Source organism: Acanthopagrus latus, chromosome 15 (genome assembly GCF_904848185.1).
Source record: "Acanthopagrus latus isolate v.2019 chromosome 15, fAcaLat1.1, whole genome shotgun sequence".
In the NCBI taxonomy this organism is placed as follows: domain Eukaryota; kingdom Metazoa; phylum Chordata; class Actinopteri; order Spariformes; family Sparidae; genus Acanthopagrus; species Acanthopagrus latus.
In genome coordinates, this window is record NC_051053.1 from 15,312,045 (window position 1) to 15,335,877 (window position 23,833).

Sequence of the window (23,833 nt, forward strand, 5' to 3'; positions counted from 1 at the left end):
TTCATCAGCTATAGGGAAAAAAGAACTGCCAAAACAAGCTGGCACAAAACTACTAGGAGGCTAGTGTTAAGGCTTATGTTCTCACAAACATTTGCCTTCTTGTGCTCATACGGAGACACAAAAGAATATTAGCAATAGTAAATTTTACCCTCCTTTCATGTCTGTTTTTTTTCCCAAGTGCCTAAAAAACAACATACTCTCATACCTTAAACAGCTAACTAGGTTGATTGCAAAATATTTGTTTTAGTTCAACAACATGGTTCGGCTTAGAATAACAAACTTCTGCAACAGTATGAGACATAACCGCACTGCAAAGTGTGAAGACAAAATGACTATTGACTTTCAATTTCACACTGGACACAAACAGCTTTCTCTTAGTTGACTTCCTCCTTTGATGCTGCAGTCGCCGCCTAACAAGAGGCGTAAATATGGATCATAATATGTTGCTTTAACATCATCCTACTGTATATTGTTGTTTGATCTGATGATGGCCTGAGTAAAATAACATCTGGGTCTTTGTGAGTATTTGACTTTCTTTGCTAGCTCGTTGTTTCTTGTTAAAAACGGCTACCATCTGCTGAAATGGGGTTAAAGGGACTCATCAGCTAACTAGGCTTAAAAATGCATGCATGCTAAGTTAGGCGATGATTTTACTGCTAAGAGCAACTCTTTGATAACACAGGGAGGCATCAGCTGCTAACACATACAATATTGATTGATTAAGGTTTAAGTTCCATAAAGTTTATCTAAAAAGTGACAAGGTGCATGGAAAATATATATTCTTAATTCTGGGAAACACTTGTGAGACACAAGCTGACTTGCCAGCCTTCTTCACCGTGGACTCATGTTGTTGTGCTGATTATATCAAGGCATTACAATTAATTTGGCACAGATTCACAGATGCTTAAAGATGCTAAATGTTACTCCTACCCGACTGGCTGAAAATGATGGGAACGGGAACACACACTCAGTACATTGCAAACAGACACCATACTGTTACTTTTTAACATAGTGAATCACTGTGCAGCAAAGAGAATACAACAGTGTTTTGACAAATAACCATCAATAGTGAACAAACATGCACCACAAAGTCAAGCTGAAGACATTTTAACACTCACTGGTACATCTACTGTAGCTAAAACGCTGAAGTGTTCAACTGTGTGACAGCATTTAGCTTTAATATTGCTGTTGATCTGTGTTTATAATGGAAATGCTCATTGCTTTTGTACATGGCTGCCCAGCTAAGCCATTCTTGTGCTAGGATTTTTATTGGTGCATTGTACAGTCATCACAGTGCCTATCAAGAGCTTATCGTAATAAAGGCAGTGAACTGCAACCTGTATGTATGTATGTATGCAGATATGAGCAGAAATGGTGTATGCATGTGCCGCTTGTAGTTGTGTGCAGTGTTGTTTCTGTCGACCCCCTGCTGGCACTTCATGAATACGTTGTCCTCTGCAACAGGAGACTGGCATCTCCAAGTCCCATTGACCATCCTCACTAGAGATGAAAGCTTTGACCCAAACCAGTCTATGCGGAACAAACTAAAGTCAAAGTATCCAAATTCAGACGACTGCTCCGTCCTCTTGACGAGCGGAGATGAATGAAGATGCGCTGCCAAAGCAAAGTACTGAAACAGCATAGAAAAACAATGCTTTCTCTACAGGGCTTCAAAGGGGAAGGCGAGGACAAGATGAAAGGGTGGATGCATTGTAGTATTTGAGAAACTCTGGCTAGCCCCTCGACTAACTGATGTCAAGGCTTGCGCTTTTAGCAGTCTCTCTTTTCACTGGGATATGAAGGCAGACACTATCAAGTTGAATCAAGTGCCCTCTAATGTGCTCGCAGGTGTGCAATGATAGTCGAGAGAACATCCAAGATAATCTCCAATTAAAAGACAGAATGTCCAGCAAGCAAATATTTACAGATATCTGGCAGGTAAGACTCAGAGCATTTCTGTTGGCACACGTCCTTCATGTCCCCTCTGCTGTTTGTTTTTAATCAAATATTGAACAAAGTACTGCAACATGCCCGAGCCCAAGAAATTCACTAGTTTTTGATGTTTTGAGTCTCTTAATGACTTTTTCAAGCTAAACATGAAAAAGTGCCCGAGTTCTCAACTCTTAAAAGTCTTCAATAGTTGACCGTCTGTTCTTCTCACTGCATCTTCCATCTCCGCAAGGACTGAACGAAAGATTTAAAGTTCTGCCGTTGTCCAGACAGGCTCTGAAACACACTAGATTACAGAAGGTTATTATGGACTCTGGGGGTCAGAGAATACCAATTTGGGATGAGGTTTACTGTTACATTGGACACACTTTGTTCTCTGGGATTGGCAGCTGGGCAAACGAGCCACAGTCGGTCGGAGAGTCGTCAGACCTGGGCGACCCGTTGCCACCAACAGGGATGCGGGCTGCAATGGCTGACATTTCCCCTGTCTGACTCTCCACGGTGATTCCTGCATGTCGCTCTGATGTCTGGTTCATGTTGCTGTCTGGGATGGACCCCACGCCGGTGAAAAGCTGGATTAGGCACTTCCGGAACTGGACAGAAAATAACAACAACATTGTTTGTTATGACAGTGTTAAGGGACCACATCTATTGGATTGCTTCCACTCTCACTTTAGCTCAGTTTATTTTAGCTTAGCTTATCTTAGTTTAGCGTAACACTATGTAAATCTGCTGAAAGATAGCAGATTGTTGAGTCTCTTTCCATCCATCCGTCCATGCATCCAGTTGATCAAAGCTAACAAGCAGCGAGTGGCAGGGTCCACGAGTCTCATGCCCATTCAAATCCATTACAAAATTGGGTCTTTGGCATCAGATCTGAACCATAACCCAAAGTGCAGATATTCAACAATCTGGAAATGAGACTGTCTTTACTCCAGAATCACTTCAAATTTATATAGTGTTGCTTTAAAAAGTGCAAGCAGTGGGGAACGGCTGGCCCGGCTCTGTCTAAGGTCCACAAATAGTTCCCCCTCTAAAGCTGTGTCATTAACACATATCAGGTTTGCTTGATCTAATGAAACACAAATATAAAGAGCACTTTATTTTTAACTGTGTAACCTGCAGTTTGTTTTACCTTGTGTCCACCTGAGATGGACAGCTTGTTGTCCATTGATCAGTAAACCAAGCCTTTTAGTCAATGAAGACATTGTTTAACATTGTTTAACTCCCTCTAAATTCAAAGACAACAAACCTAGACTCATGTCTTTGAGATTTTTTTTGTTGTTTCTTTTCCCTGTTGTCCCAAACTATTTTCTATGGGTCAATAAAGAGCATCAGTAACTGTATTACACAGAGCAGTGCGTGCATTGCCCTCTCAGACACACATGAGCAACATGGTTGTGACAATGACGCCATGCCAGTAATTGTTCTTGGAAGGACATGGCCATTTCAGACCCGTCCTCACTAATAGCCTCGCAATCATTTGTTTCCACATTACTTTAAATCTAAAAACACTAATTGACCTTTTTGTCAGTGTTGAAGCTCCCCACTCTGTGAAGCCTCGGGGAGAAATCATGATTCCTGACCCTTAATGACCTGTCTAATTTGACACACAAGCCTCCTAACTGCTCCCCTCAAACCAGTAATGCTTTCACCGAGTGGCAATAACACCCCTGTTACCCTCTATTGTCATGACTAAAGCACAAGGCTGCAATTTTGCAGTCTATGGCTCTGTTCACTCTGGGACCTTAAATATGCAGTTAAACCCCTTACATCTATTGCTTGTATAACATTTCCTTGCAACCTTGTCCCCTCCCAGAAAAAAAGGTCATAAAATGTCATCTTAATGGCAAAATGAATAGCCTGAAACACATTTACCCTGAACATCTACAGCAGATCAGCCTGCCTCCATCTGCTTCTTTAAAGCAGCTGAGTTATGAGAGTCACATAGGGCTATGGCACCAGTTTCGATCATGCCTATCAGGCCTGCATCGCTACATTGCTGTACAATAGGATACATACATACTTTAGATATGGATATAAACAAAATAACTAACTGTCACGCAGTGTTATTGTCAACTCTGTCGTTTCACCACTTTGTAAGTCTTATCTTATCTCTGATGATCCCATGATGTGGTCACACAGCTTTTCCCTGTGCAAACCTTATGTTTATCTGTTGTCCAGCAGTGGGTTGTATCTTCAAAGTCATTTTGATTTCCTCTGAGACTTTCTGCCCCAAAAGGATAACATGTTTCCCTGAGGCAAAACTATTCACCGATTACGCCAGCTATAGCTACTGCAACAGCAGAAAGGAAAGACTTGCCAGAACTGCACAGTCAGAAAATTGGTTTACTTTCAGGCAGAACACAGATATCTGTGGGATCATGGTAACAAAGTGGAGGCCATGACCTACTGCTAAATAATAGCTTCAAAAGTTTACTTTGATTTCCCCCCTTATGATTGTAAATGGGGCACTTTGTGATCAAATCATGGGGTCATGGAGTGCTCTGGTCACAGTTGGGATAGATGCTGGGCAGGTAGCACAGAGCGGGTTCAGCAGAGCCTTTCTATCAGGGAAAAAAAAGTTGCTTGCTGAGTCAGGAGACAAGCCTGGTGAGAGTGTATCACTAGTAAAGTTCTGGCCCATAAAACCCAACAAAGGATGTCAAGGATATCAAAACTGGGCAAAGAGTTTGTGATAATTCTTTGGTTTTTTTTTTCAATGTGAGCAAAACTTCAAGATTCAAGGTAGATTCTTTGTAACTCATTCATACTCCACAAACACAGAACATTTATATAGTTATTTATATACAGTACATATGTGTAGCAGTCCCATTGTATAAGACTTCTACTACTATTACTACTACTACTACTTCTACTAAGTGCTGTATTGTAGACAATGGAGTTGTTTCAGTTTCTTGAAGACATTTCCCCTCTCGTCCAAGAGGCTTCTTCGTTTCTATCTAACTGGAGGGGAGTTGCAGTATTTTAAACTCTGTGTGGGAGTGTCCTTACAGAGTCACTAAGGGTTAGGGCCAGGTAAGCCCAGATGTGAATGGCTGTTAAGCTGTCTGGGGAGGGAACTCAGTACAGCATTGTAGGTGGGTGACAAGCAACAGGAAGCAGCAGTCAGTGGTTAATCTAGTGATGTGCTGCCCCCAATTTGTTTTGTGTGGCCACTTCTTACATATCACGCCTTCTTTTTTAAGATTCTTTTTGTACAACAAATCAGTTGGATGTTTTTTGTTTGTTTGTTTGTTTTGGTTTTTTTTGCATATAATGGCTATTGTCCAATACTGAAATATAGGTGAAAACCTGCGTCTACACACTCCGATACAGTAGGTGGCAGTGTGCACCTTCAAAGTTGGTTTTTGATCTGCCAATAAACGAGAGCAAGAACAACAAGCACAGCATGAACTTGAGGTGTTCATTGTGTCAAACTGCTGCACCTGGTTAGAGCCACGCAGTGTAGACTACAGAGCACATGTCATTTCAGAGGAAGACACACACAATTACAATTTGCAATGCATCTCCCACAATGGTTCACAAAGGAAGGAAAAGTCTACAATAAATCTTATTGGAGCTGAGGAATAATTGATCAGCCATCTTTGCTCACTACATTTAGCCTTTCTCACCCTCTAGTGTGCTGAAAATGCAGGTTGTCATTCTCTGCTATCAATATTGGCCATGACAGGCAGGTAAATAAAATATTATTATTGTTGTTCTATTTGCATATTTGGAATAACATATTACATATATATATATTTTTAAATTACAACATTTTCTCGCTACACTTCATTCTACTGATGGTTTGACTGTCCATCAGGCCATATGGATAATTTCTGTTTTGTGCATTTGCATTTTCATGGCCTTGTTTTCTTTGTAGTTTTTGCAGCTCTTCAGTTCATTGAGTGCAGGTTGAGAATAAGTGACATCAGCACATACCATTTATGGGGTGCATTCTCTTGGCTGAATTAAGATGACTTCTATTATGGCAGGATCACTTAGCTTTTTGAACCAGCTCTCTTGAGCACTCATATTGCACTTTTTCAGCATGTTTCAAAACACCAAGGACACAGGCATTGAGGTCTTAATGCTCTGAGCTCACATATGTTCATCCGCTATTTTCATTCTGTCAAATTCCTTAGTGCTTTTGTCAAATACAGGTGTAGAGTGCGAAAAGAGGCAGCATATAATTATTTCGAGCGCCTCTTTCAACAAAGTCCATAAGTTCTCTTAAAGCTTTATTTATGGCACAGCTGTCCTTTCACAATAAGCTCAGCGATGGACTGGTCCTCGGCTGAGATGGCCTGTGCTCCCACAATCTGTGGGTTCATTTGTTTAATTACCTAAATGAAGGTTAAAGTGTAACATTCTCTCGTAATGGTGATCGTGCTTTTACTGCAGGATTGCATTTGGGCTAAAAATTCCTGCCTGTGACAGCAGGATGAAAAGAACAACAAACATTTTCTCATGAAGGATCAGTAAAGTTTTCTTCCCACATCATGTGTTATTTTTAGATCTATGCTTTGCCTTTCCTATTGATCAAGTAGTTTGACATAGAGAGATCATAGCCTGTGTCAGCCCAACGTAAAATGGATTTGAAATAATAATAGAGGTGATAAATGGACATTTCTCCAATGTTTTTTCACCGCCAGCCTTTTGACTCAAGAGATCCCCGGAGGCTGTCACCCTCTAAAATTGTTACCCCAAGTAGCTCTTGACTCACCTCACCTTGTTATGTAACTCGGAGAGACAGAGTGAGAGGGAGAGCGATCACAAGCAAGTAAGCTCTAGAGGTCAGTTGACTTCTATAAGCTCAAGTAATTTGACTGAAGCTGCAGGAGCTCGAACCAGAGTCTGCCTGGAAGCTGACCTTATTTACATCCAGTCGATGTCACTGGCTGACATTTCAACAGAGAGTGCAGCTCAGAATTGGGGCAGATCAGATGGGCATGCAGATTCCATGCTGCTCTCTGGCCATTGAAGCTTGATCTGGGTGTCTTGCCAAGCCCCTACTGTATATGTACAGCTGGACTTCTGTTCCCCTATCTGAAAATAGATTGCTATAAAGTGAACTGTATGTAAGTCTGGCGTTAAGTCATGTTTGTCATAACTGGCCTTGACAGTTTTAATGCTCACTCTACAGGCTGCACTGCAAAGAGTCATATTTTTAAAATACAATATAACCTGTCATGTACAATAAAAACTCCCAGCATTCAGTGGAGCAATGTGGAACTGTGGAAGAATACTTGTTAACATGGAAAGGTTGTTAAAGAGCTTTCGGACTTCACTCTCACATGGAAGTGTGAACAGAGCGTGACAGGATTAACTTTGTATAGCAGCGACTCCAAACTGCAGCAGGAACCAAAGAAAACTGATGAGACTTCAGTAAATTGGACACAGCACACTCATGGTTACCCTGATCCCTGGAGCGGTCAAAGTTTTACTCAAGGGCACTGTGAGGTCCATTTCTGCACATAACTGTTTTAAACTCAGATTCTTGGGGTATCTGACAAATCGTACCTTTAATGGCTCCAATCTCTTTGTGCTCACATGATTCACATTACAGTTCGTTTACTTTAAGCCCACCCCGTCCTGGATTGAAACAATTCTTTTTTAGTGCAGCTGCCTTAAATTAATAATGCAATTAAGAGTCTCACTGGGTGGGAATGTTTACCTGTTAATAAATCATTAAACTTCAGGTATTAAGAACGTTGGTGAAACACTATAAATCACTTGGTAGTTATACAGGGAGGAAAATAAGAAAAAAAAAAAACCTTAAGTTTTGCTTAAACTATCAAAACAAGACAAAAATGAATCTAGATGTTCGGAGCCGTAAGAAAGGAGTGATTGCATACAGGTGTCTAACATATAGTCTGTCAACATTTTTCCATAAGACAGCGGGAAGAAGAGCTAGCACGATGTAAAATCAAACAAAGTAAAAGGCATGAAAAAATGTTAGCAGCTCTTTCACAACTGCATACCTCACAAGCGTATCATAGGTGGCTAATGTATTTTTTAACAGAGCCACGCTTGGACAATTGTACTCCCTGGATTTCATGTTTCTTTTATTCATATGCCATGCATTATTGAGAGACAGGCTAACACCCAGCAACAACAGAAAAGGAACATCTCAGCATTGTGATGCAGCTTTCATCCGCTGCATACACTGATGGGTCTCAACTGTGGCAAAGGAAGGAATTTAGCCCCCTACCCTCTACACTGCTCTAACTAGTTTTGGTACTGGATTGCAAAAAAAATACTTCAATGTACTAAGGTTGGATCAAGTAGAATTCCTTTCTAAAATGAAAACTGTTAAAATGTTTACCTGTTTGTTCATGAAGACGTAGATGATTGGGTTGTAGACAGCAGCTGTCTTGGAAAAGAAGGCGGGGATGGCAGCCAGCCTGGGGTCGAGATGGATGGTGGGATGAGCTGTGACCAGTATGGAGAAGGCTGCGTACGGCGTCCAGCCGACCATGAACGCAACAATCATCACCACCACCATGCGGGTCACCTGCCGCTCTGGCTTCTTGGCAGTGGCAAGACGACCATGGGATACCTAGAGGAAAACACAGAACCATGGGCTAGCTGTACAGTACTTTGTAGTTTAATAGACAGTTTATCTATTGTATTGGACTACGAGTAAATAGTATTTTACTTTTATACTCCTATAGCCAATATGTTCTACTCAAAGACCCACAATGGTTGTTCCTGATTTTGTGTTTTAAAGCGGTTTGACTTTTGACATTGCTTTATTACTTTATTACACATTACTAAGTTTTATTTTGTGACATGTGGAGAAAAGACATCTATTCATGCCGTATAATACTTTTTAAACTGTATGTAAACAGGGGAAATATAGTCACATGTAAAGCTACAGAGTAATATCCAACACTGAGCTGCATTCATTAAATAAATTAAACTCATACTGACCTTCCTGAGCTTCCGCAGTAGCTTTCCATAGCAGAAAAATATAAGTCCAAGTGGCAGAATGAAACAGGTGGTGAAGAAAGTGATGATGTAGCTGTGATCTATCATGTTGGTTGAATACCTGTTCAGCGGTAAAGAAGAAAGATGTTTTACAGTCATATTTTATGAGCTTGAAACTGGGTCTAAAAAAAATACACATAAATGTGACCAAAATGACTTGACTGCAGTTTTTGACAATTACACTTCTGCTTGAAGCACATATGACATTTGATAACACTTGTGTGTCACTAAGTGGTTAACGATCCCATAATTTCCTAGCTATGTGTTGTCTGTGACATGCCATTTTGACATTCTGAGGCCAGCTTTTATCTGGCTGCAGAGAAAGACGACAGAGCTTCTGTTAAAAGGGAAATTTGTGTGCACAGCTGAGGCAGATCTCTGAGACACAATTTGGCCCCGGAGGCCACTAATTAAATCTAATTATGTTATTGACATGAGAAAACCTGCCACAGTCAACTGAAACAACTTGGAGGGAACGTGTACTTAAATTTGTATGCATATGTAGAACCACAGACGTGTGGCTGAGCACACAATCGTGATGGGGTGATTCACACTTCATTCCTCATGAATTCATTGCCATGACACACATGCGAAATAGTAATTCATTATCCACAAAGATTTGTTGGTTCATTTAAATAGCTTTTTTCAGCAAAACAAATCTGGCGAGAGGGCCATGCCATACTGTAGTTAACAGACACAGCAGAGTTACGAGGGTTTTGTTTGCTATTCGTGCACAAAATAACTGAAAAGGCAGAAATTCTGGTCCCAGTGAAAGCAGATGATCCGAGGCCTAGAAAATGCAATATCTCATGTCATTTTGTCTTGTTTCTATAGTTCCTGCCATGTGCAGAAAGCCCCAGCAACTTGGATGTAAGCCCCTCCAATCTAAAAGGGTTTTGGGCTGTAGATGTACAGAGTTGCATTTGTTCATTTAATTGGATTTGTTGCCAAACGCCAAACTGAACTGCATTAATTGTGGAAAGGAAGATCTGAATCAACCACTCTACTGATGCACTTGCCCAAATGAAGTGTTTAGTTTCCCCAGCAATTCCATCTTTTGGTCAGGTGGCCTAAGATATTTGAGATTCAGTGACTTAATGAGCCACTTCTGTATTTGAGACAGACCACTTTTAAATCATCTCCAACAGTGCTACTGCCAGGCAAACTGTCATTTTTGATGAGGTGAACCACATGAACTGGTCCAGCCGATTCTGTCAAGCAATCCCAAATAAATCTAATTACTTACAAGAATCAGTCTTCCCACCACCAGCTGCTGTGCACCAGCCCACCTACAGCCTGTTTGACTGTCAGAGTGAATCAACTCCTTTGAACTGGAGAGTTCAGTTTTGCTTCACATTTGAAAGTTAAAGCAACACTGAGTTTCTGGGAGGTCTTTGTTGAGACTACCACTGTGGAGCACCAAAGTATGAGCTATTTAAATTACAAAGTCATATATTCATGGAAACCTGTGTAAAATTATCCTAAAACGCCAATCCCAGTCTCAACCAAAGAGAATCCAAAGCTGTTGCTGAACCATTTGGAGTACAGACATGGTTTTGGGCTCTATTGTTGGGGTAAGTCTGAATTATTTCCCCAAACAGTCAAAAGCTGTGCAAGTGCTCCTGTCATTGATCTACAGGAGTTTGGACACACTGAATTATTTATCTTTTTTCCTCACCTGAATTTTTTAATGCAAAAATATCCTCTTTTTAATGGTTATGCTGGTCCTATAATATATGCTATTGGCCATGCTTTCACAACTTAACAGAGAAACCAAGCAACAGCTCAACTCAAATAGCTCAACGCTCAGTGAGGACAAGGTATATATTTTTAGTGTATTTATTCATATTTCCCCATCAAGTCCAGGGATTTAAGTTATCAACCTCTATCTGTGAGTGTCTTTTCTATAAATGTCAAAAATTCCTGAGCACTAGAGGGTATTTTACAGAAAGTCAGCAGAGTACTACAGAGTAGACGCAGATTGTATTCCAACCTCACCAAGGACACAGCCACAGACTGACAATCCATTGACACCAACTTCTCCAGCACAATCCCTCAAAACCTTGCATATACGCTTGTTAGCATTCAGAAGCTGTCCAGCCCTGAATATCTGCATGTATTCGAAGATAAAAAAAAAAAAAAAGATGCACATAAGTGAGGCTTTTAAAATGCATTAGGCTGTGCATGCGGCAACATTCTGGACCACGAGCACCCGTGCTGTTCGCACTCCTGCTGGGAACCAAATGTTTTCTGACAGAACTCATGCTGCGTGCAGCCAGAGGTGGAACGGGTCATCTATGTGCGGGGTATCTCCATAAGGTGATGTCTTAATTGTATTGTCTGGACCATTCATTCCCGCTATGCTTCTTCTGAGCTATGGTTCAGTTACAGGGCTTGAGGCAAACACTCAGCCCCCTATCTGAACAGTTCTGATCAAAGCGGCTAAATAGCATTAGCCAGATGGCACCCTGAGGGCCAAGGTCAGAGACGACCTGTTCTTGCTTTTTTCCACAAGACACTTTCAGACAGTGTGAGCTAACGCAGCTGAAGGCACAGTGCTGACAGTAAAAAGTTTACAGTCTTCTTCTGCTCTGGAGTTGTGTGATAAGAACAATAATTAATAGAGGGAGTTTTCTGGGCTAACAGGCTGGCAACACTGGATGCCCATGTGCTGCATGACAGCTGCATTGTTGAGCTGCTGCTGCTCACTCTCATGTTTGTGTTCACATAGGCTGCGTTGCTGCTTGATTTTTATTTATGTCACGAAAAATCTGTCATCCTAATGTTAACACAGATGTACATCATGATTTACCACAACTGGTGCCCCACCCCACCCTTGGGCCAGTAGCAGTGGAAATCTGGCCGTCCCAAATCTGGACACTTGAAACACATGTCTCTGCTTTTCATACCAACTAACTCCCAGGATCAAACGAGCAGAAAAATGGTAGATGTATGAACAGAATCTACAGGAATATTTACTGAGCACAGGTGTGCCAATAAAAGGTCAGGTTAGGTGACAAGAAAGCATAAAGCACTGCCATAGAGAGACCAAAAGCAATCAGGTGGTAATGCAGAGGCATCAGGAGAGACATGGCAGGCAATCCAGACCATTAAAGGCATCTGATCCAGAATGAATGTGAGTTAAGCTGCTTGGCCTGATAACATCCCTGGCCATTTACCATCTCAGGGTTTTCTGTCACTATTTCCCTTAATTTTAGTAGAAATGATGGTCCTTTAAAAACATTAACTATGATGTTCAAGGGACAACCATAACATGAGTCACAAAGCTGTGACATCACAACAGCGTGATTGGTCGGTCTTACTGGTGGTCATTAATTATGATGTTTTAGGAACCACATCAAAATGGCAATATCAGAGAGACCCATTTCCCTTACAATCATTTGTTGTTGTGTGCTAGCTTGCACTTTTTTATTTGTTTCTGTTGTCCTGCTTTTGTATACTTTTATATACTAGTTATTTCGTTTTTAATGCCTTTTTTGTTTGCTGTGTTTGTGTGTTGGGTGATGATGGGTACAACTGCAGCTCACTGTGCAGTTCATATGCTGTTTTATATAATGCTCTTTAAGAATTATAGCGTGAACATGTGCATGATGTGAGAAACTAACAAGCGTGTTTCAGCAAACTAGGCTGTAGCTGTGACTCAGACACTTCAACTTCTGAATACTAATAAAAAATAAATGACTTTTTTCTACATCAGCGTTTGATATCAGATGAAGTAATTACCTACAGTCTTCAGTATGAAGTGAACAGTTCCATCCAAATCACAAAAAATGTTTTTTTCCCACTCACTCCTCATGGTCTAAATCCTCAGCCACGGAAGATGTTTTTGTGCCCATTTCACAAACAGTGAAGGTGAAAGAACTTTGCGTTGATCCAGTTGCTTGAAATGTGATTTGATTGTTTGCAATCGATAATCCAAACTTCACTGTAAACAATTTTCAACAATTTTTGGAAGACATTTCCACGAAAAATGTCAACAGTGAGGATTAAGTGAGAACATAGATTTTTGTGATTTAGGTGAATGGTTCCTTTAACATCAATTCTCCTCTGTCGTCAGTTTAAAAAGACATAACTCTTTGTGGGTTAAGGAGAAAATAAAGCTCTTGTTTCTCACCAGTCAGGCTCACAGGTGGTCCCAATCTTGCTTACAGTGTATCTGTTCCAGCCTAGCACTGGTGGGAAGGTCCAGATGAAGGAGAAGGTCCAGACGAACAGCAGACCCAGGATGGCATGCTTCGCTTGCAGTCGGATGTTCCCCAGAGGCCGGCAGATCACAAAGAACCGTTCGAAGGACAGAACGGCAAGGGACCACAGGGCCACGATCCCTGAGGCAAACAGAAGGAGGTCAGTGTGTGGGATCTCAGCAGGAAGGCAACAGTCAGAAACACATACCATGAAGGCCTGGACCACAGCTCTGTGTTTTTCATTCGTTATCTGACACAGAAATAAACTTTAAGACATTGTTTTCTGGAATTTTACAATATTTGTAATTTGATCATAATGCTGAGTTTTGAAATCTTATTATTTTCTTTGGATCTACAGTTTTGGAACTCTTCCGCCCCGCCTATTGTCCATCTGTGTTTCTTCATTTTTGACAGGGTATCCCAATTCTGTACTGTGCAGAGATAAAAGCGGCAAGACTGTTGCTAGAAATAGTTTAATGATCCAGGGTAGGTGCATCAGCTGCCTCCTAATGGGCTAAAAAGAGCCAACTTTAATTATGGTAATAAGTCACTCTCACAGACCATTTAATTACCTCTCCACAGTCAGGTACTCCTAGTGTCTGCCTACTAAGCACACTGGAGAGGACAAAAGAGAGAGGTGGAAACAAGGGTTTGCAGTTGTCTCTGCAAAGGTTTACTAATAAAATGAACACAAATACATCAATGCTGTTTTTGTAGCTTTTTAAAGTGAACTAAAACTGACCATAAAAAGGTATCTAAAAGAAAAAACCAACAATCCGGGTTTTCCCTATGTGTCTTTTTAAGCATTTATCTGTAGAGCACAGGTGGACACAGATAGGAAACCTAAAAAATAAACAGAAACAGGAGATTTTCTCACCCTGAGCAGAATATTAAGTGGCGCATCCATTCATTCATCAGGAAGAACTACCTCCGCTTAATCACTGTCTAATTGACTCACACACGCCAGTCTACACACACACATACACAGGTAATACCATTCCAGCAAAGCTGTCAATTACTGAAACTGCTGTCAAGACTAAAACTGAAATGGCTTTCTCATACAAAAGCCCCTTGAGGATGTGAGTGAACCTCACTTCAGTAGGCTATTGATTATGCATCAGCGTGACTTCCTCAATCATAATTTAGTATGCCAGTTTTTTTTAAAAATCTTTTTGCATCTGGTCGGCTTGTGATTCTACAAACAGAATATTAAATATTAAATAAAAATTACTGGAGCCTTTTTATGGTAATTCAACACATGCAATATGTACAAAAACACTGAGCCCCATTATACATACAGTGTACTTTCAATAATACTGGTTCATTGTCTTGGGAATTTTTCAGTATTTAACATCATTATTAATATCTGAAGTGTTTCCCAGGTTATAATAACTTTATTATAATGATCAAGGTTGTCTCATTAAAGCGCCACAAGTTAAATTGTACCATGTTAAAATTACTAAATATTCATCACATTCTCATAAACAGTCATTATAAATGAATATATTCTGACCATAATACATTTGTACATTTTTATTTTAATTAAGAAATCCTGTGACTTCCTGTGTCACGCCACTCTAAGCTGTCTGAGTTGCCAAACTGGGATCCCACAAACCTTGTTACCTAATTCAATAAGGAGACTTTTCTTGAGTTTATTAGGTGTTTTTCTTTTCAGGCTTACTCCATGCAGAATCTCCACGTTGGGAACCTCTGTATTCAGTCTGAGACAACCTCAGTGAAGCCAATCCACTGACTTAGTTAAATGTTATTGGTGGTCACGGTGTTGGTAACCTACTTATGGCGAGTCATGCACTGCAGAATGTGAGGAGGCTCCTGAGCATGCCTTTGAATTCTGCTTTTAGATACTCACGATGGGCTTTTGTTACTAATCCTACAGCATGTTTATATGCACACGGGGCAGCAGAGCAGCAAATACGCCGCAGGTACAACAGGCACATAAGAATATAAGTTACCCATGATTCAGAAACTGTGCTGACTTTTTTGACGGTTTTCTGAGCTCAGAGAAGTTTTCCTGTTTTTGATCTTGAATCAAATTTCACTTCTTCAAAACCTTTGCCCCATGATGAAGATTACGCTTGCAGACCTTCATTATGAGGGTTTAGCTTTGAGTGGTGCAGGGTACTCGCTGGAATAGATTCAATATTGCTGAGTTTGTATTATTACCTCATTCATTTGAATTTTTTCTCCCAAACTCCATTTTAAGTTTTCTATACACACATATTGACTCCCGTGTGATGTTTTGCTTCACTCTGTACTTTGTGAATTTCACTTAAAGTCTAACTTAAGCATCCTCATATCACTACAGCAAGAATTATGTTACTCTGACAGTGAAAGTATTTCTTATTTTACACAAACACTAATCTTAAGATATGAACTTTTACATTTTCTGGGCAAAGTTTCTGACACCCTGCTCCACTGGTCCCTGGTCAACTTTCTCATTTTGGCAAAAGCTGCAGTGGAACCGATTTGTCACTTTTATTGTACCTCCCTCCCAGATGTCCTGATTTATGACCAGATGTTGGAGTCAGCGCTGATGGGTGAGGATCTTTGCGCGATATGTAGAAACAGCTCCAACACTGACACCTACAGTTATGGAAGTTGTCACATGCAGCCAAAGAGTTACAGTAGCACAAAAGAAAAACAAATAAATAAATAAATAAATAAAAGGAGAGGAAAAGAAAAGACGGTTCAACCTACCGAAAAAAGTGACAGCGAACCCCTCCAAGACGCAAGCCCATTTCCCAAGGAAGAAATAACCTCTGGCGTTTGTCAGGAAACTTATTACTCCACCGGTGAGGGAGACCAGAAAGTCAGCGATGGCCAGATTAACTATGATGTAGTTCAGGGGCTGTCTGAGTTGTTTGAACTTGAAAGTGACGAACATGACGAGGAAATTTTCGCTCAGAGACAGCGAGGTGACTACGAACATGAGCACAGCCAGGATCGTGAAGTGCCACTGCGCGATGTTTCGGATGGGTGCAGTGAAGGGATCGTCGGTGGGGGAGAGTTCAGCTGCCACAGTGTAGGACACAGCGTTCACCGGCAGGCTTAACGTATCCATTGTCCATGGGTGAAGGCTACTTTCTCGGTGAGCTTAGAGAAAATCCTGCTCTTACTTTTCCTTTTCTTTTTTTCTCTCACACTCACAACTCCATGTGGAGTAACTCCCGTACAGCCGCGCTGCCTGCGCTCTGGAGCATCCTCCTGCGCGCTTTGGGACTCTTCTTTGACAAACTTCTCGCGTTGAAGTCCTCACAGGCTGACGGATGGCATGGCTGGACAGAAATCCTCCAGAAATGTTGAGTAGAGCTTCTTGTTTTTTGTGTTTTTTGTTTGTTTCTTTGTTTTTGTTTTTTTGTTTGTTTGTTTTTTTGTTTGTTTGTTTCTTTTTCTTTTCTTTCTTTTTTTTTTTTTTGGAGGCGTGGGTCTACATGTGAGAGCGGCGTGGTAGCGGAGCGCACGTTGCCGGCAGAGGGAGGCGGTGTCTCGAAAAGCACTGGCAGCAAGTGCATGAATGACCGATCAGTGGCATCTTGGAAGCTCTTATATAGGCGGCTCCGACATCGCTGCTGCTGCTGCTGCTGCTGCTGCTGCCGCCCTCCAGGAGAGGCGACAGGGCGCCGCGCGTCCTCCTCGTGTGCGCTCCTTTGCGCGCCGCGGACACCGATGATCCCGTGGCTGCGATCGATTGATCGCACCACAAATCACAAATCATAAGCAGTCATGATTGATACGCAAAATGAGTATGTTTTTAGGATCACACACGTGGGGGCTTTGCCTTTTTTCCAGCATGCAATTCAGCAGGATGAAGACGACTAATTAGGCATCCAGGCAGGCTGTTATTTGTTCATTGTTGCATTCATCAAAATTAAATTCCCTTTCACACATTACCTGCGGAATTATTATGTAATGGACGAGTGATTTCCGGCACCTGTGTGGTCAGGTAACCTGGGTCAGAGCCCTGTGCTTTGTGCACGTCTGTTCACTGCAGTTATGACATACAAGTCTGCAAATGCCTTGTCTGCCTGCTGTAGGATAATTCCAATCAATAGCTCTCCTAGCTGCAGTGTGGCATCAAGAGGTTAAGTCACACAACAGGCAGGGCTTTGATTATGTTAGAACCCCCCATGCAACCACACAGACACACACCATCACAACCATCTGCTCAGGAATTATTTAATGAGTTTGAACTGGGGAAGCAGATTTCCGACACTTTCAGCCCTATCTTCCAAAAATCTTAAACATAATAATTTGTTGTCAGACTTGAAGCATCAAATGTTCACCACTGTGCCATAAGCTCAATAAGCACATGTGAATAATGACAAGGATCAATGAAAAGTCCTCTGCTGAAAGGGTGATCGATTGCACTTGTTTTAAACGCCATAGGATGGCAGACTGAGCAAATACACTGCTTCAGTCTGCACCTCACACCTCGCAGCTGCAAGGTGATGTGATATGAAAGTTTGTGCAATAAGCACAATTTCTAAAACAAAGACAGAAATCATTTGGGATCTTTTAGGTCTGCATGAAAAGACATTAGTGTCATGTACACATGTCCCCTCCACAAATCATTTGGCCTCATTACTTTCTAATAGCATAATTCATTCAAAACATTTCTGACAAAAACACAGATACATCCAAGGCTGACATGCTAAACAGTGGCATTTGTAAGGTGACCTGGGAATATTTCCAGTTGATTTTGTGCTGACTAAAACTGATATTCAAAGTCAAACCATGATTTTTTTTTTTTTCCAGAACCAAACCAAGTGGGTTTTGTGCCTAAACCTAACCAGAGTACAAGCACAGCATTGTAATAAGAGAGAAAAAAATCTACTTAAAACAAAACACTGAAAGTGTTCTGTTTTAATTTATCTGTGGTTTTTCAGAAACATAAATAGCTAACATTTATTCTAGTGGCTTGGTTGGATGTGAAATATGACAACATTTACCCAGGTCATAATTTAGTGGTCTAGGCTAAGCAACTGCCAGCATGTGCAGTAAAACACATTTTGTTCATTAGGTAAGAGCATATTGTACACTGTGATACCTGTACACCTAAAATTATTTATCCACATCCTAATTATCCACTGTGACCACATACAAATTGCCCTTTGTGTTGAATTAAATTTAACATGTCGACAAGAAGTTTATCAGAGCTCCCCCAGCACAAATTGACACCCCTGTGAAAAGATGTGGAAAATACACAAGTGTGTGACTACAGTCCTCTTCCTGACACCAGATCATCTATCAGATTAATCAGCAGTCAAATTTAGACAAATACACTTTATGATTAGAGGTTTATGTGTTCAGAGGAAAGATGTGAGAAACCCTTTGATTACACTTAAAATACGACAATCTTCACACCTTATACCACTTCACTGATGTCTGTGTCCAGTCCTTGACCCACATAAGCATTTTAAAAAGGGGAATAATTTGCGTCTTTGTGTACAAAGCATAAATGTTATGCATATAATTTGTCACTTCACTTCACTGAAACACACTGTCTCACTTTCAGGAGTGTCTCCTGCGTATTTAACAGGAATGGGGAGAATTTCTTTGCCTGCCTGCCTAACTCTTTAGCTACAGCTGTCCAGAACGGCTTCTTTAAAGACGTGAAGGAAAAAATATCTGCTGCTACCTGAAGGGTATTACCAGGCTTATCAATAACTACACTGGAGGTCATGACTCTAACCCTACACACAGTAGGTCACAGGTCGGAGAAAAGAGCCCCAGGCTCAACATAATAGAGGCACAGCAGTCACATCGCAAGACCAGTGCATGGTCTAGTGACACCGAGGAGCTGTACCTGACATAGATTCTCTCTGAAAGACCCTTAAAGAGGAGGGGCCAAGGGGAGCTTCTGTGTTGTGCTGGAAGCCGCTCGTTAGTTATTTCTTAACTGACATCAACTGCTGTTGCTTTCTCTTAGCAGCGCGGAGACAGGCACTGAGACAAGACACTTGAGAACATGCATGCAGTCACATCCTTTTGACATTTTAACCGGAAAATCAGATCCACATCCTTCACAAATACAGTGAGGCTCTCCAACAGCTCAAACAAGTCATCCACAGCTTGGTACCAGCAACCGAGAGAAACAGGGAGTGTTTTCACATCATGTTACAATTTTTCACACATATGGCCAATAAACAAAGGAATGAATACCTGTAATAGCTACAAATTGTCACACAGAGGCCCTTTAATTGATTCACATCGTGAAGTGAATCACAAATTCTGCCTCTGTATGCAGAAGAGCCAGGTTGATGAATCTTCTATTGGAACTGAGCTGCTGCTAAAAGATAGAATCCATCTTCTCAGCGCTATACTGACATTAAGCGTGTTTTGACCAGTTGTATTTCAATTATCACACTACATTATAAGGCAGAGCATGAAGATTTCCAAAGGTGAAAAAAAGATAAGGGGTTAAAGATCTGCTCCAGATTTATTCCAAATTTCACAAGGCATTTATATTTTAGCTTCCACTTTCACGTTAACTCAGAGCCAGAACTTGAAGGTCAAGTCCATGTTAACACAGAACTTTTCCTCAGAGGTGACTCACCTTCCCGCTGTTCTGTCTCTGCCCAGTTTTTGATCTAGTTCCCTCTTGTAGAAGCCAGCTTGTCACACCTCAGTGACCATCACGTAAATGAGGATTTATTGCCTGCGCTGTCTGTCCGGACCTCTGTATGACTGCCTTTGTTTGGCAGGTGTTTTAAAGTGTCATTGCCAAGTTCGACCTTGTGCTTTTGCTCAAGAGGAGTCAAAAGTGCACATGTAGTTAGTTTTCGCTCCAAACATACGTTTTTGTGCAAAAAAACAAAATTTTCCGTGATTTTCTTTTAACAAGGCATCATTCACTCCGCAGCAGCCTTGGTTTGTATTACTCTTGATGAATCGGTTTTGATTGAACACCTTCTCGCAGACATGGTGAAATTATTTCAATCCCAAATAGACCTGATTGCTGTCACCGTAGGTTACAACATGATATCACTGTGGCCGGAGCAGTTTTTGACAGACAACACAATCCCATCTCATCCCACCTCTCTATTACATGTTTACCAGGCCTCCACCAGGGCAGTGACCTGTGGAATTGGCTGGCCTGGCTGTTCTACCGAAGGCTTCAGATTGAATGAAGGTACAAGCCCATGGGGAACGTCTTATGAGGTGCTGGCAACTGAAAGACAGTCTTAAAATTCACTCGATTACAGTGTGGAAGTGGTAAAAATAGAAGAAAACACATTAGCTGGTGGGGACTGATCTACTGAAAAACTACACCTAAAGATAGAAGAAGCCTTATTAGAAAAAAAAAAGTGGAATTTGATGAAAGATTGCTCTGTTACATGACTTTATTAATGCCACTTGTAGATGCGGCACGCTAAATATATTTCCCTCAGTGTGCAGCTACTGATGTGAATCCAGCCCATCTGGAAGTTTTTTCTGGAAGCTTTTGTATATACTCTGAAGCGTTCATTTGTAATATAAGAGCTGTGAGGTTGCATCTTTGATTTTTACATGATTATGTAGTGACTTACAGTATAACAAAACAGTCTGAAGACCTGCCACTGAACTGTATATTTAAAGCTTTTTACTGTCGACACAGTGTCAGTCACAGTCTCATCCAGGGATCTGAAGTGAAATATTGAACAAAACAGACAAACACGCATTCATATAAATCATACACCTTGCCTCTAAGAATGATGTATTCATGGAGCGTAGACAGGGGATTTAGAGTTCACTCACAAACCCGTCTGGTTATCAGAAAATGGATAAAAATGAAAAAAAGGGGTTTGTGTACTGAGATTTCAAAGCACAGGGTTATATGCGGTAACTACCAAACAAGCCAACATTTCAGCCTCAGCGCTGAACAAAAATTCCGATCCAGTCCACATCAGACGTGTGAGATCTCATTTCCACATTGAACATCTACCTGAACATACTACACTGTATGTGCCACTGGGGCAAAGAGCGTGTCTCAAATGTTGATCTACACCTCGTGTTTTATCATCAAATGCAGCCACAAGCAACGATGTCAGGCTTTGTGTCAGTAATTACAACCATTGGGAGAATAAATGTTTCACAATGATCTCTCTGTATCTAAACAGGAACCTAATCCGAACACAGTGTGGTTGTATTACTGCATCACGCTGTCCACAATGTGTCCCATTTCTCTGGTTTTATTTTGGATTTAGCAATATGACACCTAATTTGACTAATTGAGCTCATGGCTAATAAGGGAAGTCATATCATGCTAACATTCTGGGGTGTTTTTCCATTGAAGTGCTCTAATTGGAAAGCCTGGCGTCAATTCTCCCCTCATACAATGTTGCCAGGTGACATGTATAATATTAGCGGATCACACCTTTGTGATTATGGTGAGGTAAAATGTCACCCAAGATGAGGTTTCATTTGTTCCCAAAAGGACATTATCATGTGAGTGCAGAGGAGATCCATATATAGGCACTGAATGGGAATGAGAGTCAATAGGAGCAACATGTCAGTGAGGTGTTGCCATGTGAGTGCACAGTCTCCTGTTTGCTGTGTCCTTATGTTGTGTTGACCAAAAGTTGAAATATATCAACCATCATCATCGGCTCTTTCTTCTATTTCGCAGTGAAATACTGTCGTTACTGTGCATCGCAAATGTACACGTAGCATAAGAAAGGGATACGCTGTGTCTTGGCATCTGCAGAGAAGCTAACTACTGCAGCTAACTGTGACTGCCGTGTGCTAGTTAGCTTAGTTAGCTGTGCAGCTAGTGGGCCAGACTGGAAGCTTGAAGACCAGGGGATTGTTAGGGTTTATACCTCTAGCACAGGTGCTGCAGACCAGTACAGGACGGCTGGTTAGCATGCTAACTTCAGTGGACATCTCAGTAACAAAATCTATGGACATCGCTAACGTCAACACTTTTTTAACATTCCGTTGATAATTTTAGTTACTTTTTCAGTGTTTTCAACTAAAATTCTTACATGTTGCACCTTTAACAGATAATGGTAGTCACAATGGCCTCCATTTTTATCACTGGCAACAAATCCCATGACCAGATCAAAAACTGTGACTTGAATCTACCAACAAGTATTGCATGTGCAGCTGAAGGGCTGCTACATCTTCTTCCTCTGTGCCATTGATCTCCAAAAACACATCAATGAGCCACACTGAGATGTTCCTTCAAACACACACACTGTTATTGATTTCCACTCAATCCAGCACTCACAGTTCTGTTCATGAAAATACAGCACACATTAATTCATGGCTAAAAGTAGTTTGCAACAAATGCCTATCTACTCCTGTTACAGTAAGGGTTACTAAACACAACAGTAGCCAGTATTTAGGACTTTTAACTGACAATATGTCACATATATAATGTAAGAGACACTTCTTACATATGTAACTTAAGTTACTGTGATATTTTAATGACAAACCATATGTTTTCCTAAACCTAACCCAGTAGTTACCTTGTCTAAACCTAACCAAACTGATGAGCGATGAAGGTCCGGTGGTGGTCAAGTTGTTTTGGGAACAGTGGAAGTCGCAGGGATAAGACAGGCACTGAGACGAGGCACTGGCGGACGTGCGTAATGTCGCATCCTTTGGACTGTCACTGAAAATCAGAGCCCAGCAGCTTTAAATAATGTCACATTTCAATGCGCTCACATGAATAAATACAAAGTTATTAAAATATGGAAATTGCCACACATTGTTAAATGGAGCCCCTTTGAAGTGATTTACACATGCACACTGCAAAACAGTGCCACGGAAGGTTCTGTCAATGGTAAACAACAAATGAAGTCTAACTTTGTCTGTGCGGCCGAAGGAGAAGCAAACACCAGAAGTGATGCCAGTGAGTCCGACAGGTGACAAATAACAACTTCCTCTTTGTGACACAAAGCATCAGGGCTCAGACAAAATGTGGTTGTGCGTGCTGAGAAACAGCAAAAGCGCCTGAGGATACCAATCACCTCATCAATCATCTCATTTGATTACAGACTTGTTTTGAGACGTTACTATTTATTACACACTTAACGCACCGGAGTCTTAAGATTTTCCATGTTCCATCTTTCAGGAGTTCTGGTTCAATGATTATCGGTCCACCTTCTTCCCTCGAGAGGCAGATTAATCCTATGTGACAGATACGCTGTTCCTATCTTTGGCATACAGCTGTCAAATGGGGGTCATGCTCCTCATTCTTTGTGAAATCAAAATCAGGCGGATCGATAGTCCCCGCCAGCCTCCATGGACTTCAGCGAGATGACCTCTATCACTCTCCATGCAGCTCTGCATTTTTCCGCACTTGCAACTCTAAACTAAATTTTGAGTAATGACTCAGTAAAAGGTCTTACACTGAATACACTGAATGCCTTATGCATGTGAATGTTATTGATGAATTTCTTTCATTTGTAAGTGCAATGTACTTGTGCTCTTTTTTGAACTGATGTGTAAAGCACATAGAAATAACCTACTAGCTATAACCTGTGCGTATCTTTTTTCCCCTCGATGTGTTATAAAAGTTTCTTGTGCATGTAAAAGGTCCAAAAAGTCCAATCTGCACTGACATAAGCTCCCCACTGCCACAGAAAACACCATGTGTTGAAAAATATGTTGAGAAAGAAATGCTCTGCAGCAAGGTAGAGGATGGAGACAGATTGCTGAGTCAGAGTATTTAC

General features: G+C 41.1%; 1 protein-coding gene across 1 annotated transcript; it reads right to left on the bottom strand.

The window, feature by feature from the left end:
- Positions 1-971: 971 nt before the first annotated feature.
- On the bottom strand, positions 972-16,818 carry valopa (vertebrate ancient long opsin a). The gene is made up of 6 exons (XM_037124990.1): positions 15,870-16,818; positions 13,082-13,292; positions 8,890-9,007; positions 8,282-8,515; positions 2,319-2,543; positions 972-2,236 (listed from the first exon to the last, which is right to left on the bottom strand). The coding sequence occupies exons 1-6, from the start codon at positions 16,231-16,233 to the stop codon at positions 2,198-2,200; spliced, it is 1,191 nt and encodes a 396-aa protein (XP_036980885.1). The 5' UTR covers positions 16,234-16,818; the 3' UTR covers positions 972-2,197.
- Positions 16,819-23,833: the final 7,015 nt, after the last annotated feature.

Coding starts and splice junctions, on each gene's coding strand:
- valopa (XM_037124990.1), bottom strand. CDS start 16,233: ATGGATACGTTAAGCCTGCCGGTGAACGCTGTGTCCTACACTGTGGCA. Junction 13,293..15,869: donor GTTCGCTGTCACTTTTTTCG/GTAGGTTGAACC, acceptor TGTTTGCCTCAG/GGATCGTGGCCCTGTGGTCC. Junction 9,008..13,081: donor ACCACCTGTGAGCCTGACTG/GTGAGAAACAAG, acceptor ACCGCTGAACAG/GTATTCAACCAACATGATAG.